General features: G+C 48.4%; 2 protein-coding genes across 4 annotated transcripts in view; one reads left to right on the forward strand and one right to left on the reverse strand.

Annotated features, from left to right (window-relative positions):
• Nucleotides 1-22,306, reverse strand: part of heatr5b (HEAT repeat containing 5B) — a 29,321-nt gene extending 7,015 nt beyond the window's left edge. The window contains exons 1-29 of one of the 3 annotated variants that reach the window (XM_030379571.1): nt 22,229-22,306; nt 21,534-21,743; nt 21,226-21,437; nt 20,366-20,474; nt 19,835-19,984; nt 18,899-19,070; nt 18,162-18,319; nt 17,741-17,990; nt 15,606-15,761; nt 14,752-15,002; nt 14,098-14,209; nt 13,768-13,920; nt 13,405-13,504; nt 12,732-12,841; nt 12,023-12,186; nt 11,187-11,362; nt 10,687-10,792; nt 9,884-10,074; nt 9,179-9,338; nt 8,894-9,083; nt 8,524-8,693; nt 7,857-7,998; nt 6,883-7,062; nt 6,058-6,321; nt 4,421-4,602; nt 4,215-4,283; nt 2,583-2,762; nt 1,952-2,201; nt 76-321 (exon numbers count right to left, since the gene is read on the reverse strand). In XM_030379571.1, coding sequence (XP_030235431.1) covers nt 76-321; nt 1,952-2,201; nt 2,583-2,762; nt 4,215-4,283; nt 4,421-4,602; nt 6,058-6,321; nt 6,883-7,062; nt 7,857-7,998; nt 8,524-8,693; nt 8,894-9,083; nt 9,179-9,338; nt 9,884-10,074; nt 10,687-10,792; nt 11,187-11,362; nt 12,023-12,186; nt 12,732-12,841; nt 13,405-13,504; nt 13,768-13,920; nt 14,098-14,209; nt 14,752-15,002; nt 15,606-15,761; nt 17,741-17,990; nt 18,162-18,319; nt 18,899-19,070; nt 19,835-19,984; nt 20,366-20,474; nt 21,226-21,437; nt 21,534-21,659 — 4,729 coding nt within the window. In that variant the 5' untranslated portion in view covers nt 21,660-21,743; nt 22,229-22,306. Of the gene's footprint in view, nt 1-75; nt 322-1,951; nt 2,202-2,582; nt 2,763-4,214; nt 4,284-4,420; nt 4,603-6,057; nt 6,322-6,882; nt 7,063-7,856; nt 7,999-8,523; nt 8,694-8,893; nt 9,084-9,178; nt 9,339-9,883; nt 10,075-10,686; nt 10,793-11,186; nt 11,363-12,022; nt 12,187-12,731; nt 12,842-13,404; nt 13,505-13,767; nt 13,921-14,097; nt 14,210-14,751; nt 15,003-15,605; nt 15,762-17,695; nt 17,991-18,161; nt 18,320-18,898; nt 19,071-19,834; nt 19,985-20,365; nt 20,475-21,225; nt 21,438-21,533; nt 21,744-21,889; nt 22,016-22,228 lie in introns of those variants that run through there. The other 2 variants (XM_030379569.1, XM_030379570.1) reach the window with 2 other exon arrangements.
• Nucleotides 22,307-22,482: 176 nt separating this feature from the next.
• Nucleotides 22,483-24,864, forward strand: gpatch11 (G patch domain containing 11). The gene is made up of 8 exons (XM_030379578.1): nt 22,483-22,649; nt 22,855-23,081; nt 23,174-23,215; nt 23,328-23,448; nt 23,558-23,648; nt 24,179-24,331; nt 24,535-24,616; nt 24,696-24,864. The coding sequence occupies exons 1-8, from the start codon at nt 22,600-22,602 to the stop codon at nt 24,749-24,751; spliced, it is 822 nt and encodes a 273-aa protein (XP_030235438.1). The 5' UTR covers nt 22,483-22,599; the 3' UTR covers nt 24,752-24,864.
• The last annotated feature ends 712 nt before the right edge of the window (nt 24,865-25,576 follow it).

Genomic DNA, 25,576 nt, shown 5'->3' on the forward strand with positions numbered 1-25,576 from the left:
GTGTGTGTGTGTGTGTGTCTGTGTGTCTGTGTGTGTGTGTGTGTGTGTGTGTGTGTGTGTATTGTGTCTCTTTACCCAACATGAGATGCATTCTGTCCTTGACCAGGTCCTCGAAGCTCTTGGGGGCCACGGCGGAGGAGGCCCCCTTGGGGAAGAACCCAGGGGCCTTGGTGGGGTCCGCCGGGGGCTCGATGGGCTCCTGCCCGGCCCCGAAGCCCGTGCTCCTCAGCCAGAGGGCCACGGCGTGCAGCACGGGCGCCCAGGAGCCCCGGTAGTGGATGCGGGCCGTGTCGATGGTCTCTGGGGTGTAGAAGGCCCCGCCTGCAGCCACACACCCCAACAGCAGACAGGCACCGGGGGGTTAGTACATACAAGGTAAGGCAAGGCAAGGCATCTTTATTTATATAGCACTTTTCATGCACAAGGCAGACTCAAAGTGCTTCACATATAAACATTGTCATACAATAAAATAAAATAATAGATAAGTAAAAGAAAACATATGCAAAGAAATGAGTAAAATAGAAAGTTAAAAAGGCATTTTAGTATTAAAATAGAAAATAAAGGCAAAGTAAAAAAAAAAAAATGCAATGTATTTAAGATTTAGCAGAAAGCTAAAGCAAACATAAAAGTCTTCAGTCTTGTTTTAAAGGTGCTCAGAGTTGGGGCAAGGCTTAAATCCTCAGGGAGTTTATTCCAGCTATTTGTTGCATAGTAACTAAATCCTGCTTTCCCATGTTTCGTGTTTACTCTGGGGATAATTAACAGATTGGTCTCAGAGGATCTTAGTGGTCTAGAAGGCTTATGTAGTGGAAGCATATCAGTTAAAGGTAAACGGACTGCATTTATAGAATGCTTTCCTTACCAGTGGACACCTCGAAGCGCTTTTTTAACATTGCCTTACATTCACCAATTCATGCACACAGTCACACACCGACGGCGGTGTCAACAATGCAAGACGACCGCCAGCTCGTTGGGAGCAGTCAGGGTGAGGCGTCTTGCTCAGGGACAACCTCGACACTCCGAGCCATGGATCAGAATAGCAACCTCCTGGTTACCAGCCAAACCGCTCTACCTCCGGAGCCACACACTGCCACATTTAGTGATGGACTTCAAACGAGCGAGGGTGTCTGATTATAACACGGCCGTTCCCTTGGAGTCCGGCTCGCGTTTTTTTGCATGATCAAAAAAAGCACAGGGTTGTGTGATCAGCTGTCGGGTTGTTAATTGCACAGGTCAGTGCGTTCACGTGCGGAATGAAATAATTAGTGATTAAAGACTAAGCGAGTGTGGAAGAGGGGGTGTTAAATGTACACTCGGCTTGACTCACACCGTGGCATCTCTACCGCACTCTCAAATAAAATCAATAGCACAGTCAAAAGGGCAAGGCACTCCCGGAGTACACAGCGAGAACTAGACAACACGCTTTATGCAAATATGTAATGAGGAAACGCGACGGACAGGGGGTGTAATAATAATAATAATAATAATAATACATTTAATTTAGAGGCTCCTTTCAAGGCACCCAAGGTCACCTTACATAGCATAAAGTTATCATAAATCGTTTAAAAACAAGACATTGTGGAAAAATAATAATAATAAATAAATAAATAAATAAATAAGACAAAGACAAAACAAACAAACCATCAAGACAGTGATCAGTTAGACGTTGTGTGCGAGTTTGAACAGGTGAGTTTTGAGTTGTGACTTGAAGGTTGTAATGGTGTCTGACTGTTTTATGTGTGGGGGGAGGGAGTTCCAGAGCCTGGGTGCTGAACAGCTGAAAGACCGGGCGCCCATTGTAGTGAGTTGTGATGTGGGGATACATAGTAGTCCAGCAGAGGTTGAGCGGAGGGAGCGGGAGGGAGTGTATTCTTGGAGGAGGTCGCAGATGTATGGGAGCCCGGGATTCATTGGGTGTGTGGTCGACGCCCTAGGGGGACGGAGGCGGTACCTTCAGGGGGCAGCTGGCTGGAGAACTCGGCGGGCAGCGTGAGCAGAGCGTAGTCCTGCAGCATGGCCAGCCACAGCCGGCTGAGAGAGGGCAGCTCGGGCTGCACCAGGCTGATCAGGCTGTCTGGGGGCAGCACCGCCCCCCCTAGGTCCTCCTCCTCGTCCTCGTCTTCCTCGCCTCCGCCGCCACGCACCGGCGGCTCTGGCTTGGACTCCGCCTCCTTCTTGATCTTCATGGCCACCACGTACACCTGGAGGGGGAGGCAGGGGCCGTTAAGACATCCTGCAGGTAAGCTGGTGTCGGCATCAGAGATCGAACACGGCACTCTTTCCGACTGGATGGCAAACAACATAGCCGCTATTGAGACTAGTGTTGTACAGGCATGTGTATCTCAAGTGTATGTGTGTGTGTGTGTGCCAGGTGTTTATGTGCATGGCTGTTGTGTGTGTTTTGCATGCCAGGTGTGTGTTTGCATGCCAGGTGTGCGTGCGTGCGTTGGTGTGTGTGTGTGTGTGTGTGTCTTTGTCTTTACGTGTGTGTGTCTGCATGTATGTGCCTGCCAGGTGCGTGTCTGCCCGTGCCTGTGCATGCGTGTGCGTGTGTGTGTGCGTGCGTGCGTGCAGACTCTGACCTCAGCCCAGGCCTTGAGCACGGCCAGCTTCTCCATGGTGGTGGCGCTCTCGCTGTACAGCTGGCTGGACGAGCCCGTCCCCGCCTGCACCTTGTCCAGCGAGGACACCAGCAGGGTGTGGACGCGCCGCAGGTCGTTGAGGTCGCTGACCACGCCGCTGCCGATCCACGTGCTGCACACCTGTCAATCACACGCGTCACGATCCTCCTCCTCATCAGAACGAGGTGACTGATTTTTTATTTTAAAGAAGGATCAATTTATTTATTTTAAAGCATCATTAAAATAATAAATACATGTTGTTGGTTACAAATTGTACAAACTATAAAAAAAATTAAAATGGTCATGAGATGGTCCATCTCATGGCCTTTTCATTTTTTACAGTTTATACAATTTGTAACCAACAACATATTTTATCATTTTAATGATGCAAATTCTTCTCATAAAATGTATCCCGAGCTGCAATATTAACAAAATGGTTCTGGGCAACAAGTTGAACTAAAGGGTTATATTATGCACCACTAAATTATATTTATTGGTGTAGTTATATTATATATATATACATAAATAATCAAAAATTCAGGGAAAAAGAAAAATCGCTGTGCATCAGTCAATCTCACTACACCGACACTAACGCTGTTCAACACTGGGAGTCACAACGTTTAATTTAGCTATTTCTGCTGCCTGTTTGGCTGCCAATTTAGGACGAAAGCAGGAAGTAGAACTTGGCAAAGGGGGATCTCTGGATCTCTAGATAAGTAGTTTTAGGGTTGACCCAAACCTCACCAGTGGGAGACAGAGGACATGCTTCCTAAAGTAACGGCCACTGGTGAGGAATCGACTGTATGACTGGCTGGATGACTGTATGGCTGGCTGGCTGTATGGCTGGCTGTATGGCTGGCTGTATGGCTGGCTGTATGGCTGGCTGTATGGCTGTATGGCTGGCTGTATGGCTGGCTGTATGCTCTCCATCAGCTTCCCAGAGCCACGTCTTCCTGCCTTCCGTTGTATTATGCATGTAAAGCTGCCTGACGCTTTGATGCATCTCTTTCTATAGCGGCCTGTGGGCGTGCTGCCAATCCCCCCTCCGGGAAAATGCTGTGTTAAAAATGGCAGTGAGTCACTCTGTACAGTGTAAGGAAGGGAACACTCGAAATAAAGCAAAGGGGTCAAGCTCAGACACACACACAGAAAGAGAGTCAGAGAGCGAGAGAGTCAGAGAGTCAGAGAGCGAGAGAGCGAGAGGGAGAGGGAGAGCCAGCGAGAGAGAGAGAGAGAGCCAGCGAGAGAGAGAGAGAGCCAGCGAGAGAGAGAGAACCAGAGAGAGAACCAGGAGAGGCAGGGGAAACCTTTAAAGTGAAGTGCTACATCCTCCGCACAACAGCCTTTGCTGCCAGAGCACCGGCACAATCAGCTTCCAACGGTGACGATGACTCACTATGCAGTGTTCGGCACTATGCAATTTGCTGCTGTGGCAGTGCTACTGTGGACCCATACAGTCGAAGCACTAATGCCTACCGCTGTATGCAGACGACAGGTCTATTTAGTTTGCCTCATGCCGCTAACGCTCCGGGCGAATACATGAAGGACACGTCAGCGAGGGTTGAGGGAGTTCCTCCATCGGGTGCGTCTTACCTGGCATGCTTTGGCCGTTATGTCGGACGGGGTGTCTGGAGAAAAGGCAGGTCTGAGGGCCGCTCCGACCTGCAGGATTGGGCAATTAGTGGTTAGCCTTGAAGCTGCAACTGTTGCAGTTGTTTTTACAAGAGTAGAGCTGCTTTGCAAACAGTTCAACTCGGTAACGTATGCAGGATGTTTCACCGAGCCTGCGAGTGACTCACGTTGGCCTGGTATTGCTCCAGGATGACGTGTCCGGGGAACTCGGGCTCGGGCGCCGTGGCAAACTTCTTGATGATGTCCTCCAGTGCCTGCAGGCCGGCCATCCTCAGCTGGTTGCTGTGGTCCGTGGCCGCCATGAAGGCCATGCGGATCAGGTCTGACAGGTGGAGTACCAGCAGGTCTCCTGCACCCCGGGGGACACATGGGAGAAACCACAGGGGGTACAGGGAGAGAGGGAGAGGCAGAAGGAGAGAGAGAGAGGCAGAAGGAGAGAGAGAGAGGCACAGAGAGAGAGAGAGGCAGAGAGAGAGAGAGGCAGAGAGAGAGAGAGGCAGAGAGAGAGAGAGAGGCAGAGAGAGAGAGAGAGGCAGAGAGAGAGAGAGAGAGAGAGAGAGAGAGAGAGAGAGAGAGAGAGAGAGAGAGAGAGAGAGAGAGAGAGAGACAGAGAGAGAGAGAGAGAGAGAGAGAGAGGCAGAGAGGCAGAGAGGCAGAGAGAGAGACAGAGACAGAGAGAGACAGAGACAGAGACAGAGACAGAGAGAGAGAGAGAGAGAGAGAGAGAGAGAGAGAGAGAGGCAGAGAGGCAGAGAGAGAGAGAGGCAGAGAGAAAAAAAAAGAGAGAAAGACAGAGAGGGAGAGAGAAAAAAAAGAGAGAAAGACAGAGAGAGGGAGAGAGACACACAAAGAGAGAGTTAGAGAGACCTTTGACCTTGAAGGGGGTGGGCGGGGGGGATAATTGAGAACATTTCATAAAGGACAGATACACCGGCGTACAGAGTGGCTCGTTCACAGGGAGCATTTATTTTTAGCCGTTGCGTTGGAGTGTACCAATCTTATGTAAACGCCGGCTTCTCTCCCTGACAGCATGAGCAGCCTTACTCATCATCGCTAGCCTGGCTCCACCGTTACATTCTGAAACGCCGAGGAAGAGCCAGGGTGGCCTCTTCCACCACTTATGGCAGAAAACCCCCAAAAACAGTGGTTTCAAAATGAGCTAACCTTCAGACCAGACGGGTCGCCTTGAAGCATCCCCCCCCCCCCCCCCCCCGAAATCGTGCAGTAGAACCAAAAGTACACTTCGACACACTCAACTGGAGGAAAGCAATTACAAGGGGGAGGCCTTCTCCTACAAATTGGACTATTCTTTAGTTCTCCCAGAGAAAGGAGAGGAAACTAATGAGCCGTCACCGAGTGAGGGGAAACAGCAGGTGACAAATCACAAAAACCCAGTAAGGCTCCAGGGGTACCGGAGCCAGGCTGTCTGGTGACGGGGGGGTGGACGGGACGGGGATGGGGACGGGGGGGGGGGGGGGGGGGATGGTTTCGTTGAGGGATACCGGAGCCAAGCTGTCTGGTGACTAGGGCTGAACGATTTGGGGAAATAATCGAATTGTGATTATTTCGGACCAATATTGGGATTGGGATTGCGCTTTAGTACGCAAATTCTCTTTTTAAAAGTTCCTTACGTTCTGTATTATTCACTCTCGAAAACCTTTTTTTAATCTCAGCCTTTAGGATTTGCAAATCGCATTCTATTACATTGCGTTGTCGGTTTGAACTAGATTCATCGTTCAGCCCTATTGGTGACGGTGGGGTGGGGGGGGGGGGGGGGGGGAGACGGCGTGTCATTGAGGGGTACCTTTGGGGTTCTGCACTCTGAATGCGCGGGCGGCCGCCAGGTCGAAGTGGGCCTTGTTGGCGTTCTCGCAGAGCAGGATGATGCGGCACAGGCAGTCTGCGGCGAAGACGCGCGTGACCCAGCGCGGCGCCACCACCGAGGGCTTGGCCTTGTCGTCCTCCCCCAGACCCGTGAACATGATGTCGTCGTCCATCTCCGCGTCCTTCTTCTCCGAGTCCTCGTCGTCCCGGCTCGCGTTGAAGGTCACGGCGCCGCCTCCCACCTCTGTGGGGTCGGGGGGCGGATGTTAGTTTTTTTTATTGTTATATAATGATTAGGGCTTCGTGCTTCTTTCCCTCTGTGTCGTCCGTCGGATTGATTCGACGGATAAAGACACAAGAGAGAGATCCAGGTCTAAATTTAAACTTGTGAAATCACTTCCCCCTTTCCTTTTCAATTTAAATCAATTTTAATCTGGCTTCTGATGTCAGCCCGTCTTTAAGCGTTACCCTTCTGGGCTATGCCGTTACTAATTGAATATGCGCTCGTTACAAATTGCATTATGTTCGGCTCAGTTGGTGCGAATCGCGCCGCGGCGTTCCCAGACTATAGAGTTATCGTCAGCCAAGAGTTCTCCTGGCTGCGGGGACATTGGCCTTTCTGTGAGCACATGGACACATCACTGTGTGAAAAGACTGCATACCCACATTGTGCATAAAAGGCCTACTCCCCGCTGACCTTTAAAACCAAATCTAAGTGGACGGAGGGCGACCAAAAAACGAAAACACTACCTCTCCTACATATCTCAACGAAAGGGACTCGCAGCATTGCTAACTAGTACTTCACCTGTGGTGGCGGCCAGCACGTCCTTGCACAGCTTCAACCAATGGGAGAGCTTCTCCACCGCCAGCGAGGACAGCATGTGGCCCAGGGTGTCGTGGATGTCAGCGCACAGCTTCCGGTCCGTCTCCCGGTCCAGCATGCCAAACAGAACCCCCTCCAGGCCCGTCTCCGTGATGTTGAGCTCTGGGCCGGCGGGAGGGAGAGGGAAAAGGGAGGGGCACATAATCAGAGCATAGAGGGAACACGCCGTCACTCGCTGCCCCCTGTCAAGAGGGCCGGCCTCGCCTCAGCGGTCCGGGGGGTGGGGGGGGGTCGAGCCTCCAGATGGTCGAGGTCGGGGCTGGGGGAGGGCGAGCGGGGGGGAAGTGTGAGCGTGGATGCCAATAAGAGTCGGTGGCGGAGCAGACTCTCCGCTACGCCGTTCTTACACCTTTAAACTGCGAAGTTGGCCGAGAATAGCGTGAGCGTTTGCACGGAAATTAAATTTAAAACACTCGCAATCCCACGTTGATTTTATCATGATTATGTTGGATAAAGTCGGTTAGACTTGAAGGTGCTGTAGTTAGATTTAACAGCTATTATTTTAGGGGGATTTGTTAGAAATAGACCAGCCATTCTGCAGCTGTTAGTGAGTGAAATGCGTTGTGGCAGATAAGGATTTTATTAATAATATCTGTGCAACAAATTTTGATTTTAGACCGCTCCAGGCACATTTCTGACCGTTCAAGGTATCTCTTCCCTGATTGGTTCAGAGGCCTCCATCTGGCCTGTCGATCAAAAGTGCATGAATGCAAGACTCCTCTTGGGCAGAGGAACATAGTGAGCGAGGGAGCTGAGAGATAGGGGACTCCTCCTGGTTGTTTACCTTCAAAACCCTTCTCTTCAGCGCTCCCTCTTTAACTCTTGAATCTCACCTCCCCGAGGCGTGTTGGTGTGTCCCCGCGGTGGCGGTAGCGTGAGGGCTCACTCGTACTCACTGATGCTGCCGCTGCTGTCCCCGGCCCTCTTGGCCAGGCTCATGGCGTAGGCGCAGACCTCGGCCGCCTCCCTCTGGGCCAGCTGCCTCAGACACGCCACCGCGGCACGGCGCAGCAGCAGGTGAGAGCTGCACAGGTGGACCTGCGGGGGCGGGGGGGGGGGGGGGGGGGGGGGGGGGTAAACGACGACTGAGCCACCCGAGATCAGGCCAACAGGCCGCTGAAGAATAAGTCCCGCCTCCGAGCGCTCCGGTTCCCTCGGCAACACTACATGGTGTTTTTGAATGATCGTGCAGAACAAACTCTGTAGGTGGCGAGGAAGTAAAAAGCTGCGTCTCGTTTCGAACCACACAATTTTCCCCATCTAGTTTCCACTGTAGTTTTGGATTGCCGGTGCCGTTAAAGTAGCATTAATAATCGTTTACTGCTCTAACGGCGCCGAAAATCCCAAAACCCAGTCGAAAGTAGATGAAAAAGGTGTGCAGTTCAAAACGAAACACAGCTTTTTACTTCTTCAACACCTACAGAGTTTGTTAAGTACGATCATTCAAAAAAAAAAAAGCATGTTATTTCCCATAGACTTTTGACCGAGGGAACCAGGATCCTCGGAGGCTGGACTTATACTTGGAAGGGTCCATGGGCAGGAGGGTGCTGGGTGGATTCTTACGCAGAGACAGGGCACCAGGCTGGACAGGTTGACGTGGCGCGGGGCGAACATGTGCAGCTGCTGGAGGCAGGATATGGCAGCCGCCTGCACCAGGGAGTCCGAGTGGTCCTGCATGATGGCACAGCCCACCAGGCACGACGAGCGGATGGTGGAGATGGTGGCACCGTTCCCTGGAGAGACAAAACACTCAAGGGTTGAGGTCGGAAAGTTACAGAATAGAGAAAAAAAATCGAGTAGATAAGTGTCCCTGTTTATGTGTGTTGATTCACATTGCTTGAAAAAAAAAGAAAAGGAGATCACACTGCCACCTGCTGGTCAAACTACCAAACAGCCCAACATGAGCTCCCATTATATCAGGATGGCTGGTTACCCTGCAGCTCGGGGCCCACTGTGGTGATGAGGGCCCCCAGGCAGCGGCCCAGACACTGGTGCACCTCCGTGTGGGAGGGGGGCACGGTGAGCAGCAGGGTGAGCACCAGGGACAGGGTGGGCTCCACGTAGCCCCGGTACATCGGACCGCTGGAGTCCACGATCAGGGCCAGCGAGTGCAGGGACCAGGTCTGGAAACAATCAACAGAACAGCACATTTTAATTAAAGTGGACCGATGGCGGGGGAACGATTCTTTGCTGAGACGCCGCCGCCGCCGCCACCCACCTGGACTTCGTGGGAGGAGCCGTCCTGTGCCAGGGCCAGCAGGATGCTGACGCTGGTCTTGAGGTGCTGGCCCGAGCCGATGCCCCCCACGTAGCGGTGCAGGCAGCCCAGAGCCAGAGAGTGGCCCGTCCTGGACACCACGTCCCGGGCAGACTTCAGCCTGGAGGTGGGTGGTGTGGAGGGGGGCGGAAGGGCAAATTGAGAACATTAAAACAATAAGAAACAATACGATGGATCAAATTAAAAGTGGCTAAACACATGAAATGAAGGGTCATGATCAGACTGACGGAGTCTGAACACTTTCAACAGAGGTTATGTGTTCAATAATAGAGTATGGCCCTTGCGGTGGGGTGAGGGGAGGGAGCGGATTAGGGCACCGAGAAGCTAAGGGGCAGAGGAACACCTTGTTTAATGTTTCATTATCGAAATTATTCCACCAAAGAGAAACGAATTTGTGTATTTCTACAGTGGCCGGTCTTTGATTGGAAACCCTTACTTTTTATACTGTTAACTACAGGTTTGTGTATGCTTTTAATAGCCAATTACGCGCAGACAGATCCCTGCCAACATGATTGGTCTAAAAGAAATATGAAGCAAAGGAAAAACAAACCCCCCCGTTCACCCAGATCTGAGCTTGTCCGCCATCAGAGTTCAGTGATCTAAAGTCGGATATGTTAGACTACTTTGTGATAAACAGCGGCCTACTTGTCGAAGCTGTACTGGGCCATCCTGGCGATGAAGGTGGCCTCTCCCACCACCTGGGCCATCCTGCCCAGGGCCTCCCCAGCCGCGCAGCGCAGGATGGGGTTGGGGTTGTCCAGGGCCCCCATCACCAGGGCCAGGGCCGACTTACGCACCTCCTCCGGCCCCAGGGTGCTCTTGTTCTCCGCCAGGCCCTGGGGGCAGGGTGGGGAGGAGGAGGAGGGAGGGAGGGAGGGATGGAGGGAGGGAGGGAGGGAAGGAGTGAAGGAAAGAGGGAGGGAGGGAAGGAAGGAATGAGGGAGGGAGGGAGGAAAGGAGTGCAGGAAAGAGGGAGGGAGGGAAGGAAGGAATGAGGGAGGGAGGGAGGAAAGGAGTGAAGGAATGAGGGAGGGAGGGAGGAAAGGAGGGAAGGAATGAGGGAGGGAGGGAAGGAGTGCAGGAAAGAGGGAGGGAGGGAAGGAAGGAAGGAAGGAAGGAAAGAAAGAGGGAGGGAGGGAGGGAGGGAGGGAGGGAGGGAGGAAGGGAGGGAGGGAGGGAGCGAATGAAACAGGGAGGGAGGGAAGGAAAGAGGGATGGGGGTAGGAAGGAAGGAAAGAGGGAGGAAGGGAAGGAGGGAAGGAAAGGAGGGAAGGAGGGAGGGGAAAAAAAAACAGAAGAGGAAAAGATGAGATAAGAGTGCAGAGGAGGAAGAAAGGGGAGGTCACAGCTGAAGGTGGGTCATCTGAATAATGACAGTGTGCTGGGGTCTCTCTCCGCTGGAGAGGGAGGCGGGGGCAGGCGGGGGCAGGCGTTGGGTCTTGGCTCACCTTGAGGGCACTGAGTACTGCGGTGAAGATGTTCAGCTGCACCGCCTGCTGCCGGATTCCCTTGGCCTGCTTGATGCACTCGGCGAAGTGGTCCAGCATCTGAAGCCTGCGCTCCACAGAGAGGACCCTTGTGTTAAACGGTGCCTGAGCTAATAGTACACATATTGGTAACACATTGGGTGTAGGTTCGTCGAAAGAATCAGCAGGCCACAGAAAAGGACAGGTCAGCATCAATTATACCATTTTTGAAAATCGATCGGGGTTCAAGGAATGCGATCCTAAAGTCTGCATATTAACGGGAACTTAATTGAATCACATTTAAATTCACTCACAAAATTTTACATAAAAATGAAAAATATATAAGGAACTTCATAGAGAGGTAGACCATGGACAGAAAATGTACTCAATGCAGCAGAGGGGATGAACGCTGATGTTGCATCACAGTTGTCCAACACAGTGACACCAAACGCCCCGTCCCCCCCGTCGGCGCGCTCTCCCACCTGTGCTTGAAGGAGACGTGCGGGAACACCACTCCGAACAGGGCCACCGAGGCGTCGATGACGGACACGCCCAGGGGGAGGGGCCCCGGGACGGCCTCGCCCACCGGGATGCGCAGGTAGATGGAGGAGGGGTCGTGCTCCAGGGCGCCGCTGCCCGACGCGCTGTTGGGCTGCAGCTACACAACCCCGCAGCAGCACATTGTTACCATGGCGATGGTCCTCACGACAGCTGTGTCACTACAGTTATAGTCGTCATGACCGTGTTGCTATCCTTAGTCGTCATGAAAGTGTAACAACAGTTATAGCCGTCATGACAGTTGTGTTATTACAGTTATAACCGTCATGACAGTGTTGCTAGTTATAGTCGTCATGACAACTGTGTTACTACAGTTAGAACCGTCATGAAAGTGTTGCTATAGTTACAGCGGTCATGACAGTGTTGCTATCCTTATAGTCGTCATGAAAGTTGTGTTACTAGTTATAACCGTCATGACATTGTTGCTATAGTTATAGTCGTCATGACAGCTGTGTTACTACAGTTATAACCGTCATGACAGTGTTGCTATAGTTATAGTCGTCATGACAGCTGTGTTACTACAGTTATAACCGTCACAAAAGTGTTGCCATCCCATAGTCGTCATGAAAGTCTAACTACAGTTATAGTCTTCATGACAGTTGTGTTACTACAGTTATAACCGTCATGACAGTGTTACTATAGTTATAGGCGTCATGAGAGTGTCACTATAGTGAGATTCATCATGAAATGGTTGCTATAGGTGTGTACATGTGAGCAAAGTGAACCCAGCGTCATCCCCACCAAGGACCTCGAGCATTACCTGATCCTCGATGGACTTGTGGTCCGTCTCCTGCAGCCAGGAGCCCATGAGCACGCTGTCGTCATAGTGACACAGCGAGCGCAGCAACGAGGTGGTGGTGTTGGCCGAGTTATCCGTCAGCGTGAACTCGGCCACCAGCTCTCTCAGGAGAGCGTTGTAGCTGCCTGTAGGAGACGGAGAGCGATTCAGATCACACCTCAAGGGCAATGACTTGATACGCCGAAGAACTGACCCTGAACATTCAATGTGGTCATCAAAGATTCCCCCGTGTTCTCTACTTGTTTATTTCAACATCCAAAATATAATTCCTGTATATTGTTAGCCTCATAGCATTATTGCCTGAGTCATGTTTTAAGGTTCCTCTTGTATTTAGCGTAAAAAAAAGCTTAAGATGACTGATTGGCTTAGGCTATAGCCAATGAGGAACCGTTAAAAAGCAGCATTAGGAGAGTAGTTAAGTTAGATATAACAATTTGGCTAAAATATGAATTGGGGAATTATCCTATGCTAACAGGAATACATCTAGACCTATATTAACGTGATATTGAATCAGTTGATTTTATAGAAAACAATTGGATTAATCTCATCCAGTTGTGTCAGGGGCACATATTTTGCAATACATAAAAAGTTGAAAATGACGCCTATAATTTTTCTAAGGGTTCATATTCTGGCCCAGAGTAGGACTGAGTGCACCGGCGGGCCACCGTACCTTCATAGGTCTTGGGCGGCAGCAGGGCCAGGATGTCGTACAGCCTCAGCCTCACCATGGCCGCGCTGGCCTTCAGGTGAGCCCCGTACAACTTGATGATGGCCGGAACACTGCGAGCAACACACACGCCACCGCAGCAATGAGGAAAAGACGCTTATCACGTCTGCTACATGCTACAGCTTCAGAGAGCGGAGCACGAAATAGGGGAAAGTTTACATTTACTTTTAGGGCATTTAGCAGACGCTCTTATCCAAAGCAACGGTTCTTACACATCCACATACCGACGGCGGTGTCGACCACGCAAGGCGACAGCCAGCTCGTCGGGAGCAGTGAGGTTGAGGTGTCTCGCTCAGGGACACCTCGACACTCAGGGTGTCCGGGAAACGAACTAGCAACCTTCCGGTTACAAGTCGACCCACTCCATCTCCTGAGCTAAGACGACCGCAAGTCTTCCAAGTCTAAGTAATAATGGAAAATGGTACCCTCCGAAACATAATTCTCTCAAAACACAGGCATAGTTGAGGAGCCGACAATCAAATCAGGCCTATAATCCCCACAAAACAACACAACAGAAATCAACAATTAATTTTGCACTCCTTCAAGGCATGAGCATCACGCCCTCCCTGTTCCCTTCATAGAGGGACTCCTAGACACCATGGGGCCTCCTACTCACTGCGACAGCATGGTCATGGCGCACTCGATGGGCGTCATCAGCCTGCGGATCACGTCTTCCGTCAGCAGCTCGGGACAGTGGGCCACGAAGCTCCGCATGGCTGCAGACCGAGGGGGTAAAGGTAAAGGTGAATGAGTCACGATGCACAGGGAGGGGGTAAAGGTAAAGGTGAATGAGTCACGATGCACAGGGAGGGGGTAAAGGTTAAGGTGAATGAGTCACGATGCCCAGGGAGGGGGTAAAGGTTAAGGTGAATGAGTCAGGATGCCCAGGGAGGGGGTAAAGGTAAAGGTGAATGAGTCGCGATGCCCAGGGAGGGGAACAGGGGGAGTCTGGAGAACGACTGGGCCGATGTTCGCGTACCGCACAGGGCTCCGGCGCGGCCCTCCAGGGTGACCTGCCAGCTGAAGGAGTCCCCCCTGGCCTTCTCCGCCTCCAGCTCCTTCTGGGAGCGCGGGAACACGTTCCTCCACAGCAGCAGCATCTTGGGGAGGTGGTAGCGCACCAGGGAGGGGCCTGGGGCCGCAGCCAATCAGAAGACAGAATGTTGAGCGTGTGACACGTGAAAGAGCGACCAAAGACGGAAAGGATCAGGAAAGCGCTTTAGAAAACACAAAACACAGGTAAATGCAGTTGTTGATTTCGATTGGCTAGAATCAGATTCGAACCAATCAGATGCAGCGGGCGTCTCACCCAGCGTCATGAGGGACCCCAGCAGCAGCCAGCCTGCCTGGGTCCTCTGCAGGGAAAGGCGACTATTCTGGGATGCAGTCCGCAGGAGGTCCTCTGCTATGCTCACCACTAACTAGAGGGTGGGGGGGGGGGGGGGGACACAACGTTGTAATCAGTGAACATGCCTGGGAGACATCTTACTGAAACCATCAAAGTTCGCCTTATGGTTCTGATTTATCTTTTACATATTTACTTTGCAGGAAATGCCTATAATGTACGTCTATGTATAATTGTAAGTAACATTGATTTTTGTGCTCTAAAGGTTGCAATGTAAAGTGATTATGGTGAGGCGGGGCCTCAGTACAGTAAGACCACTAATGATTACGGAGATATAAACCTCCATATCTCTCTATGCATATGTATGTTGTGAAAATACAGACATATGCTCTGTATAATTTTTTTTCTATTTTTTGCAAGTACATTCTTGTACTAGCTGCTGTGGCACCCGTCATTTCCCATCCATGATTGTTTTTATTAAGGATTACGCGCGCGCACACACACACACACACACACACACACACACACACACACACACACACACACACACACACACACACACACACACACACACACACACACACACACACACACACACACACACACACACACACACACCTTGCCCTTGCTGTGGGGGATCCCCAGGGGGCACTGGTGCACCCCGCCCAGCAGGGCGGCGACGGCGACGCTGTAGCCGCTGACGGCCTCCGGCGAGCTCTTCAGGTTGTTGATGCGCTCGGCACAGCGGTCCAGCAGAGGGGTCAGCTGATAGGGCAGCGCCACGGCAACGCAGCGCAGGCACCACGCCGCCGCCAGGCGCGCCGCCATGCTGGGGTGGAGCAGGACGGAGGTGACGGTCTCCAGAAGGCCTGGGAGGGAGGGAGGGAGGGAGGGAGGGAGGAAGGAAGGAGGGAGGGAGGGAGGAGGGAGGGGGGAGGGAGGGAGGGAGGGAGGGAGGGAGGGAGGGAGGAAAGGAAGGAAGGAGGGAGGGAAAGAAGGAAGGAGGGAGGGCGAGAGAAGGAGGGAGGGAAGGAGGGAGGAAGGGGGGAGGGAAGGAAGGAAGGAGGGAAGGAGAGAGGGAGGGAGGGAGGGAGGGAGGGAGGGAGGGAGGGAGGGAGGGAGGGAGGGAGGGGTGAGTGAGTGTTGGGGGAGGGAGAGTGAGTGAGTGAGTGTTTTATATTGCACTGCTTCTGCGGCACGTTCACTTTCCCATTTCACCGCACACAAATAAAACTCTTTGTTTCTTACATTTACATTCAGGGCATTGACCAGACTCATTTATCCAAAAGCGACTCACAATAATTTGTCTGAAGAGGAGAAACAACCATATATCACCGTTGGTACAGTAAGGAGATTCGTAGAACCGAGAGCCAAGCAGCAACAATTGCCAGGATAACCCGTTCCCCGTATAAAACAGTGATGGCTAAGGATAAGAGTCTTGAATGTAAGGGCTCCCCTGGTCCCCCTCCTACCGACGGAGGGCTCCTGGATGAGGGGCGACGCGGTGGCGCTGAGGCTGTGCACCAGGCTGCCCAGCTCCTTCAGGGCACACACCATCACGTGCTGGCTGGCCGACACGTCCGCCGCCCCGGACTTGTTATCCCCGCTGGGGTCGCTCACCACGGCCTCTGTGGGGGAGGGAGCGAGGCGGTGGTGGTGGTGGTGGTGGTGGTGGTGGTGGTGGAGGGGGACATGGTCAGTAAGGTGAACAATAACAATACACGGTAGATGAATTCATTAGCGATGGCTTTTTTTGCGACGTAAACGCCGTTTATCAACGCACAGCATGGTGGGATTACGGTGACCTCGCCGATTTAAAATCTGGTGAGCTTTGAGTTCCGTTAAAGTGATTTGTTTGAACTTGCACTGCGGCAAGGTTTTCCAAATTAAGAGCAGCTCATTTGGGCCAGGCCACCGTGGCATCCATCACGCTACCACTGTCACCACACGCAATCAAATGGAAACAAAGGATAAGGAACTGGGGCACCACACCCCTGGCACATGGCCCTCTGACCCCATCACCTTGTTGTTTTGTACCCCTAACAATTATCATATTAGAACTGGTTCACTGTGCTGTCAATACACAGTTAATACTATCAGGGGTGTCATTTAAAACATCCACCAAGGTTTTGTGGTGTTTGTTGTACTCATGTTAATTAATTGTTTTGTGTTGGATAATTTAAGATTGAAATATATTATTTGATCTCTATATTTTTTATATTTGATTTTAAACAAATTGGAACCATTATTCAAATCTTAGATGAAAGGGGCTCTACAGGATGTTAAGACTTTTTTTGATCAAGTGTGGCAAAGTATACGCAGAAGGTCAGTGTGATTCTGTTTTTCTTATCGATCAAATTGACTACCAAACCACTGAAAAGCTGATGTATTTACAGCATCGTAAATCTGCACACAAATGCTTTTTTTCTGCAAGTAAGAGGTGGCAATAAGAAAAAGATTGAATTACACTGGCCTGAGTCGCCTTATGATTTAGAGAGAAGAGGATCAGATTAAAACACAAAAGAAGGAAGCCCATTTATAATATTAAGAATATCTGTTATTATTATTTGTATTATTATATTCTATATCATATTATAAGTAAATTATTTACCAAAACATAACAGGCACGTTATTCTAAACGAGTAGGACACTGGTCATCAACCATTAGAGGGCAATAGAGCTCTGATTACTGCTACTCTCCCAGAAGGCATTTCACCTCTTATATTTAGCCCTTTTTTATGTTAAACATACTTAAATTAAGAGCCTTTACTTTGGCTCATCAGTCTTCAGAAAATAAAACTATAATATCCAAGATTATTAAATCCTAATTGCTGAAAGACTCAGTGGATATGGAGGTGGACTTGATCCATCCTGTACCAACATCAAGACAGAATACAAGAACACACATGGCATTGTGAGACTGCATTGGGACACGTGAATGTGTCATCTTTTAGGTTTCAAAGCAAATCACAGAGTAAGGATCATCCTTTTGTTATGGGGGCGGGGGGGGGGGTTAGAAACATGATTGACAAGTCATGTAATGTAGGGGAATAAATTCATGTGCAATAAATGAAAGGAACTCTTTCAAATGTTATGGCTTAATGAGGGATGGTGAAGGGACTACTCAGCTTAGTTTGCATGCGGGTGAGTGAAGAGACACATGCCAGCTTTCTTGCAATGTATGCTAAAGGCTAATGGTAGCTAAAGACGCTGACTGACACTTAGTGTTTGCAATAAACAGGCAAGAAGCCCGGCACGGCCTGAGTCAGCAAAATGGCAATAGGGCGAATTTTTAATGACAAAGGGAACTATGATTCAATTGTATTCTTTATATTATAACTTTATGAAAAGTGCAAAGAAAAACCAATCAAATCAACCAAAATAATAAAAGCATGCAACATGCAGGAAAGATGGAAAAACCCAACGGGACACGCACACAAAAGCGCAACACCACACCAGCAAACCATGCCCGAACTGAAACAATAGAAGCATTTTGAGGTGAGAAGGGGAGAGAACGTTTCAAACGAAAAAGTGGAGGTAATAATAACAGATGAGTACTTACTCTGCAACGCTCTGAACCGTGACACTTCCCCCCCTTCCTCCTTACCCACAGCCCTCATCTGCTTGCCGATGGCCTGGCAGAGCTCCATGCCGGCGGCGATCTGGGCCTTCTCGCCCAGCAGGCCGCCCAGGGTGGCCCGCAGCATGAAGGAGACGCAGCGCCGCGAGTACACCGCCTCGACGTGCGTCTGCGTGGCCCGCGGGTGCGAGACGAGGTCCAGCACGTGGGACAGGAACGTGGCAAAGTTACGCTCCAGCCACTGGCCGCCCAGCGTGGTCACGAACACGACGTAGGCCTGGGAGGGGGCAAGCAGAGTAGAGGGGGGGGGGGAGTCAGAGGTAGCGGAGGGGGCCGGATGTGAGAGTGTGGACGAAAAAACCTGAAATACTAATGACTCTCCAATATTTAGTTTATTGGCAAACTTGTGCCAATAGTAAGCCGATACGAGTGGGAGGAGGCGGCTCACCTGCGTGACGCCCACCCGCACCTCCCTGCTGACGGAGCCCCCCCCCTTCAGCATCTCCCCGCCACTCTTCAGGAAACCCGAGCCCCCGCGCAGGAAGCCGGTCGCCATCAGCTCCAGCACCTCCTCCAGGGTGGCCCGCTTCACGTTCTGACGCATGACTGTGGACAAGCGGGAGACAGCTGGCTAGTTAGCACAGGAGCTAGACAGCTAGCTAGTTAGCACGGGAGCTAGACAGCTAGCTAGTTAGCACAGGAGCTAGATGGCTAGCTAGTTAGCACGGGAGCTAGACGGCTAGCTAGTTAGCACAGGAGCTAGACGGCTCAGAAGAGGAAACGCCAAACACTGGACCGGTCTTAAGCTGTGAACAACACACGATGAGCTCTCAACGTCGGTGGTGATATTTGAAACCAGAAGGTTGCTAGTTCGATCCCGCCCTCGAGTGTCGAGGTGTTCTTGGGCAAGACACCTAACCTGATGAGCTGGCTGTCGCCTTGCATGGTTGACACCGCTGTCAGTGTGTGTTTAAAAATGGTTGCAAGTCGCTTAGGATAAAGCGTCAACGAAATGCACCAAATGTAAATGTAAGCCCCTTCAAGCACCACACTGTATTAGTGGTACGAGTTAATAGCAGTCCCGTCTGTTGACTGGCTATATTCCGCCCGGCCAACTTAACCACCTAGCGCTGCGTTGGTCGCTCATCGTGTTTTGACCGCTTTACCACCAGAGAGGAACCTGACCTGCTGCTTGCTTGGGCATCAGGGCTGTGGCCATGACCGTCCCCAGTAGTTTGGACACCGCTACACGCACACCATAGTTGGAGCCTTCCAGGGCCTTGAAGCACAGCGTGGCCAGGCTCTCAAGCTCCGTGGTCCACATGAACACAGCCTCGTTCTGTAGCTCCAGCAGGCACTGCACAGCATGGAGGAATGGAGAGCATGAACTAGTTTGCGTTTTTTAACGTGTATTTGCATCGGCCAATTTTTTGCGCCGATTTTTCTTTAAAGAAAAAATATTTTTTTGTTTATTTTTTCCCCGCATGATTTACAGACAGCTCGATAAATGTTCCTTTTTTAAAATTGAGACTTGTCACATTTGTTATCATCTTTGTGTATTATTTATGATGTAAATGGAGTGAGCAAAAGCAGTATCGGCTCCAAATATCGACTCAAGAAAATTGGTATCGGCGTATCGGTCATCGGCTAAGGCTGATGAAAAAAAAACCTGAATCTGTATCAGCCCTAAAAAAATCGATATTGGTCGATCCCTATGAAGAAGCAATGTAACAAACATTCAATACAAGTGGAAGAGCTGTGAAACAGGTCTTCCCCAAAAAAGAACGGAAACACACTTGCACTTATCCAAAACATTGGTACTAAGTTTAGATTCTTCACATATAGATGACTTTTGAAACGGTAGAAGCACTTACATTGATGTTACAAATCTATACACAATGTATCATACATTTGTACAACATTGATGTATTATGCAATACAATTACATTAGCTGTACTTTGGGTAATCTATTATATACATTTGTATTCCAAATAATAATATTACTAATCATGACAATGATAATCAACAAATTCTGACACGATTCATCCGTCCTGCCTCCTCGTCAGCACCTTCGCCTGACGCTGATGGCCATAGTACCATGGTGGAAGGGCGACAACAGACCTTGGCGACTGCACAGCGCACAGCCATGGAGCGGTCCGTGAGCAGCGAGCGGGCGTTCTTGTATATGTCCCTGTGGCAGGAGGCCGCGGCCCCGCCCAGTCCACAGAGCACCTTCTGCAGGCTGATCAGCATCTCCCCCCTACCCTGGGACTGGAGAGGCACCAGAGAGGGACAAGGCCATTCGGATTTTGAGGACTTTATCATTATCATTATCACACATTCCCGTTTTTCAAACCTAGCTTTACCTGGTAAACCTGGTCCAAGTAATGTTGCGTTATTGTTGCTCGCACTTATAAATTGATCATTATAACAGCCTGTGTGGAAGTAGGTACTGTCTACCAGTGTTTTTTTTTTACATACATTATGAGAGAAGGGTTATTCTCATTCATTAATGCAAATAAATAAGAACATAATAATAACTTTTTATTACTGCTTTATAATAATGTATGGTATTGCACGCTGTTAACAGTGCTCTTCATTGTTCAAAATTGACTAATACGGCTCAGACCTGGTTGTGTATGAAAGGCTCACCTCTGCACTCTTCAAGGCCTTCAACATGTTGTTGATGGTGTCAGGGAAGGAGCTCCCCAGCATTCGGCCCATCTTCTCATAGAAGGCCCCCACACACGCCACGGCAGCACTGCCAACACAAGACAGGCCATTTTACATTTACATTTAGCAGACGCTTTTATCCAAAGCCACTTACAATAAGTACATTTGTCAGAAGGAGAAACAATATAATGCTGTCGGTACAGTAAGAATGTTCGTAGAAACAAGTGCAAAGCACCAACAATTGCTAGGTTAACCCATTCCCCATACACAAAGATAGTTAGGATAAGATTCTAAACAATGCTAAGTACTATTTTTAAGTGCCAGCATGTACAACATAAAACAAGTGCATACATTTTTTTCTTTAAATTGAAATACAATTTATAAATGTATCAATATAAGGTAAGATATGAATATGTGGAAACCTCCACATATTCATGGCAATTATTATTTTAACACAAATGACATAAACAATTCAGATTACAAAGTGCCACTATATTGTACGATTGTATACTACACTGTGTATGGCTTAATAGTCAATATGCATGTAACAACTGACGCTGCTTTGCACCAGAAGGCCGCAGTATTTCAAAAGAGGATCCCTAGCACTAATCCTCCCTTTTAAATACTATCATCATTCGACGGATTAAAACGTATCTCATTCTCTAATAAACCAGCGTGTGGGCACACCCATTATACACCAACGGCAAGTTTGAAAGGTTTTGGCCTATAACTTGCACAGATGACCTTAACACTCAATCGCTACTGCAGGCAAAGAAAACTGGCATGAAACTAACTCCTATGAACATATATAATAATGATTTATGTAATTGGGAACTCACAGTTTGGTTGGCAGGTATGCTGGTGTGTCATCTTTGCTTTTGATAATGTCATTACACTTGTCCAAAGTTTGGAAGACAGTGAAGGTGTCGCCAATGCTGTAAAGGGTTGCCAGGTTCTTGGCCAGTAGTTTCCTGGTCGGGGGTCCAGGAGCACTGCTTATCAGTCCTGTCAGCTGCTCCACCAGTTTCTTTTGCTTTTCCTTCACGTCCACCTTTTAGACAGAAGATTGGACCATTTAACTGCAATGCAATGCGCCGCAGTTTGTCTGATCAGCGCACAATAACAAACGCTTAATATACAAACTCACCTTATTGGCTGCCACGAGAACTTTATCCAAGAAGCGAAGCCATTCAAAGATGAAGACGGGCCTCTTGGCTTCGGTGATCTGGGCCAAGGCATCCTCGTTGAGCAGGAGACTATGCGCCAGCTCCATGTCGAACTACCAACCACCCAGGGCTCTGAGGAATCGGATATTTCCAAGGACGAGCGATGCGGCGACGCCAAAACAACCTCACCCCTGCATTGAGACATCGAACACGCCATTATACATTATTTACATTACACTCTATATTCTTGATCCATGCATCCATTCACGTCAGACCTTTAAAACCCACACAGCGCCAAAGGTGGCTGTGACACATTCATCAAAGTTGGGTGAAATACCTCCTCTACTGCACTGTGTGGCGGAAGCAGAAGGTGGTACGATGATGTACCAACCGTGTTGTGTATCTGTGCTGTGTATCGGGCCCTAACCCGGCATCAATAAGGTAAGTATAGTTAACTCTATGTTGTTGACAGCGGTCTGTCCGATCCTCCAGCTGTGGAGGGGATGGGAGGGAGCTACAAATAAGCTAGCTTCGTTAATGAACCGGCTGGGTTCTGTACTATCGTACTATTGAGAGACAAACCCGGCTCTCAAATCAGCCCGGGTGTGTTGTACAAGGAAATCATGACATTAACAAGACTTAAAAATCGGAAACGCGGGTCATTTGTTTATCCTACCTGTCGATCGCTTTACCAGGGATGAATATGACGACGTATCATTGGGCAATGGAGGTGTTGCGAAGAATTAGGTTCGATTGGAAACAAACATAACAGGTAAGGACGCACAGATATATGTGTAGGTGTATAACATATAAACGTTTATAAATATTAAAATATATCTATATGCTTTTTTATTTACATTTGTATTAGATTAATTAACCATGCGAGTGTGATGGATGATAAACAGGAACTATGCGCTTCGCTACATGTCTTTCGGAATGCATTCTTCAGCGAACCAAACATTAGCTGTATCGACAAGAGCAAGCTACTACTAAGCACTAAGAAGTCACATTTAAACAGCAGAGCTCAAACTTTGTCCCGAATTCAAGATGTCAGACGAGGAAGAGGACTATATGTCCGACGCATTCATCAGTAAAACGTAATTTGACTAAATGTGTTTCGTGTTAAAAAAATAGACATCTCGGAGTAATAAATGTAACGTTACTTTTAACAAAGTTGCTCGTTTGTGGCCCCACTGATACTACAGCTCCTTCAGACGTCGATAGATTATTAAAATAGTTCAAGGCTGTCATTAGATTAACATCTATTGTAATCGTGCTTTTCTCTGCTTTCTGTTCTGTCAGACAAGATGTGAAGCCAGGCTTGCCGATGGCTAAGCGGGTAAAGGATGCAATGAAGAAGGAATTGCAAATGAAGGAGAGGAATCTTATGAATCGTCAGAAGACCTATAAAGAGCAAGAGAAGGAAAGCAGAGAAGCAGCTATGCACAACACCATCACCAGCGGGAACAAAGGATTTGCACTTTTGCAGAAAATGGGCTACAAAGCTGGGCAAGGCCTTGGAAAACAGGGTAACCTTACTTCCCTGTACTTCTCTATCTTTGCCTTTAACAGATCACTATTTTAGTTTTGCATATTTACTGTGTTTCTCTGTCTTTTTCAGGTGCAGGAAGAGTTGAACCAATTCCGCTTAATATAAAAACCGGTAGGTTACTAAATTTAACCAACCAAAAACTGTTTAGTAATTACATGCCATTCTCCTGATTGTAAAGTACTCTTGTAATGTGCCTGTGCTATTTTTTTTTTTTATACCTAAGACAGAGGGGGCATTGGAATGGAAAAAGTAAAAAAGAGAAAAGCAGAGCAGGAACTTGAACACTATCGACATAAAGCACAAGTGAGGCAGCAGAATGAGACACAATCATTGGAAGATTTCAAGTAAGGCTCGCAGCAATCTTGAGACGGCAAAGAAAATTTGATACTATTCTAAATGTGTTGATATGTAAGCCGGAAAATCAAACAAATCGTTTTTCAACCTTCTTTCCAGAGTGAGGGTGAGGAGTGAGCGAGAGGAGAGAAAGATTGAAGGAGATCTTAGAAGGAGTCAGCGGGCATGTGAACAACTTGACAGTCAAAAGGTTAGATAACTCATCTGCACATTAACTTGTTGGTTTTTGAACTTGCTTGGTTTGTTTTTTCTCATTTCATCACAGAAAAGAACATCTTTAAAGTTCCCATGAAATACAAATATGCTCTAAGGTCCAAATTTGGTTAGCTATTTTTGAATTCCTTCAAAACCACGACATCAAAAATGTTGCGCTTACGCCTGCACCCGGGTTAAACCATCTCTATAAACAGTACAGATATCTGCATATACATGCAGAATCTGTAGGCAACGGGACAATATTTAGGTATTTATTGGTTCTGGTTTTCCCCATTATTCAAATATCAATGCTAGCAAGCTCCCTTTCATGCGGCAACGCAATCTGGGGAAGCTGCCTTAGTGAAGCACTAGCCTAGCCACAGCGACAAACCCACCCATTATTGAAAAGCGTTGTCCTCCCAACAACCTCCGGTTTTATGCATACACCTCTCGAAAAACCTTTGCAAAATGCTATCTGGGTTCCATTGGACAGGGTCTTTACTGAAACTCTTGTCCTATTTCTAGAGCATCTCCGTTCCCAGGGAGGATTGGTATTGGCCCACACCAGAGCCGGTTGAGGAGGAAGATGATGACGAGGAAAAGGAAGAAGAAGAAGAAGAAGTGAAAGTAAAGGAAGAAGAAAAAGAAGAGGATGAGGATGAGATAGTGGAATTAACGGTATTACCCTCTTGATGATTGATTTTAAATGAGTGTGCCACTAACTATGGCCATTTTGGCCCTCGGAGACCTCCAAATCTGGACCAAGCATTCCTTCAAGCATTTGGATTCTATTTATTTTCCACATAAATTGGCAAGTCTATTTGCCAATTTCAGGATATACTGACACGGTGTAAGGAGATTTCTGTTTCTGTCTATCATAGACCTTTGACAAGCTGCAGATCCTGACCTCCTACCTCAGGGGGGTCCATTTCTACTGCATATGGTGTGGGACCACGTACAATGGTAAGGGAGATACAAGATTTCATTGTGTTGCTTTGTTATTGTGTGAAAAATAATAATAATAAATCACTTATTTCAACAGATGAAGAGGATTTGTGTGCCAATTGTCCAGGGGATACGGATGCCGACCATATGTGAAGCAGATGATGGGTTGTGCCTTTATACCAGGGACAGAGCACTCATCATGGTGTAACTGACTATATTTAACTATATAGCTCTTGTTTGTTGTAAATAAAGCGTTTTGTAATGTATGTATATTGTCTGTTCCGAGAGTACTACCAAATGGAACCAGTGGTTGTATAAAGACCACTGTTGGATCCAGAAATGCATTAGACTTTTGTTTTATTGTACAGTTATTTATCATGAACCTGGTGCATCAATTTAAGATTAACCAGCAAGTTGGTGAGTAGTAAGAAGGTACTAAGTAAAACATAATTTTTTGACATCAAATATCAATATACAATATAATACTTGAAAACAGTTAACCTTGTTAGAACCAATTCATCCAAAATACTTTATGCCAATGAAGTCACCCAAAAGCATATAATTATAGCTTGTATAATTATAGGCATGTTGATTTGCATAATATAATGGGTTTCAGCTGTGTACTTTTAAGTGAGTAGTATTGTTCTAAAATGAATACTACATATACAATAATACGATTTTTTTTTTTATTAGTAATCAACCAATTGGAATTAACTACTGATTGGATTCTTAAAAATGTTCGTTCATTTCATTATGAAAATGATCCAAGCAACTAACAGAAGGAACATTTCCATGTTAGGAAAGGTATACATGACCAGGTGACGGGTGACTGACTCATAGTTTCGACTCAAGCTCGTCCCCTTCATGGCCCGGCCCTTCCGGTAAAACCTCCATAACTTGGCATTCATTTGGTGGTTGTGAAATGGTTTGTAAATACATGTTGATGCATTATAATAACAGCCCAACAATAAGGAGTTG

This window comes from Gadus morhua, chromosome 15 (genome assembly GCF_902167405.1).
Source record: "Gadus morhua chromosome 15, gadMor3.0, whole genome shotgun sequence".
Classification (NCBI taxonomy): Eukaryota; Metazoa; Chordata; class Actinopteri; order Gadiformes; family Gadidae; genus Gadus; species Gadus morhua.

Excerpts from the sequence above, each read along its gene's own strand:
- gpatch11 (XM_030379578.1), top strand. The coding sequence starts at position 22,600 with ATGTCAGACGAGGAAGAGGACTATATGTCCGACGCATTCATCAGTAAA. Across the intron at positions 23,082-23,173 it reads GCAAGGCCTTGGAAAACAGG|GTGCAGGAAGAGTTGAACCA; the intron begins GTAACCTTACTT and ends TGTCTTTTTCAG. Across the intron at positions 24,332-24,534 it reads ATGAGATAGTGGAATTAACG|ACCTTTGACAAGCTGCAGAT; the intron begins GTATTACCCTCT and ends TGTCTATCATAG.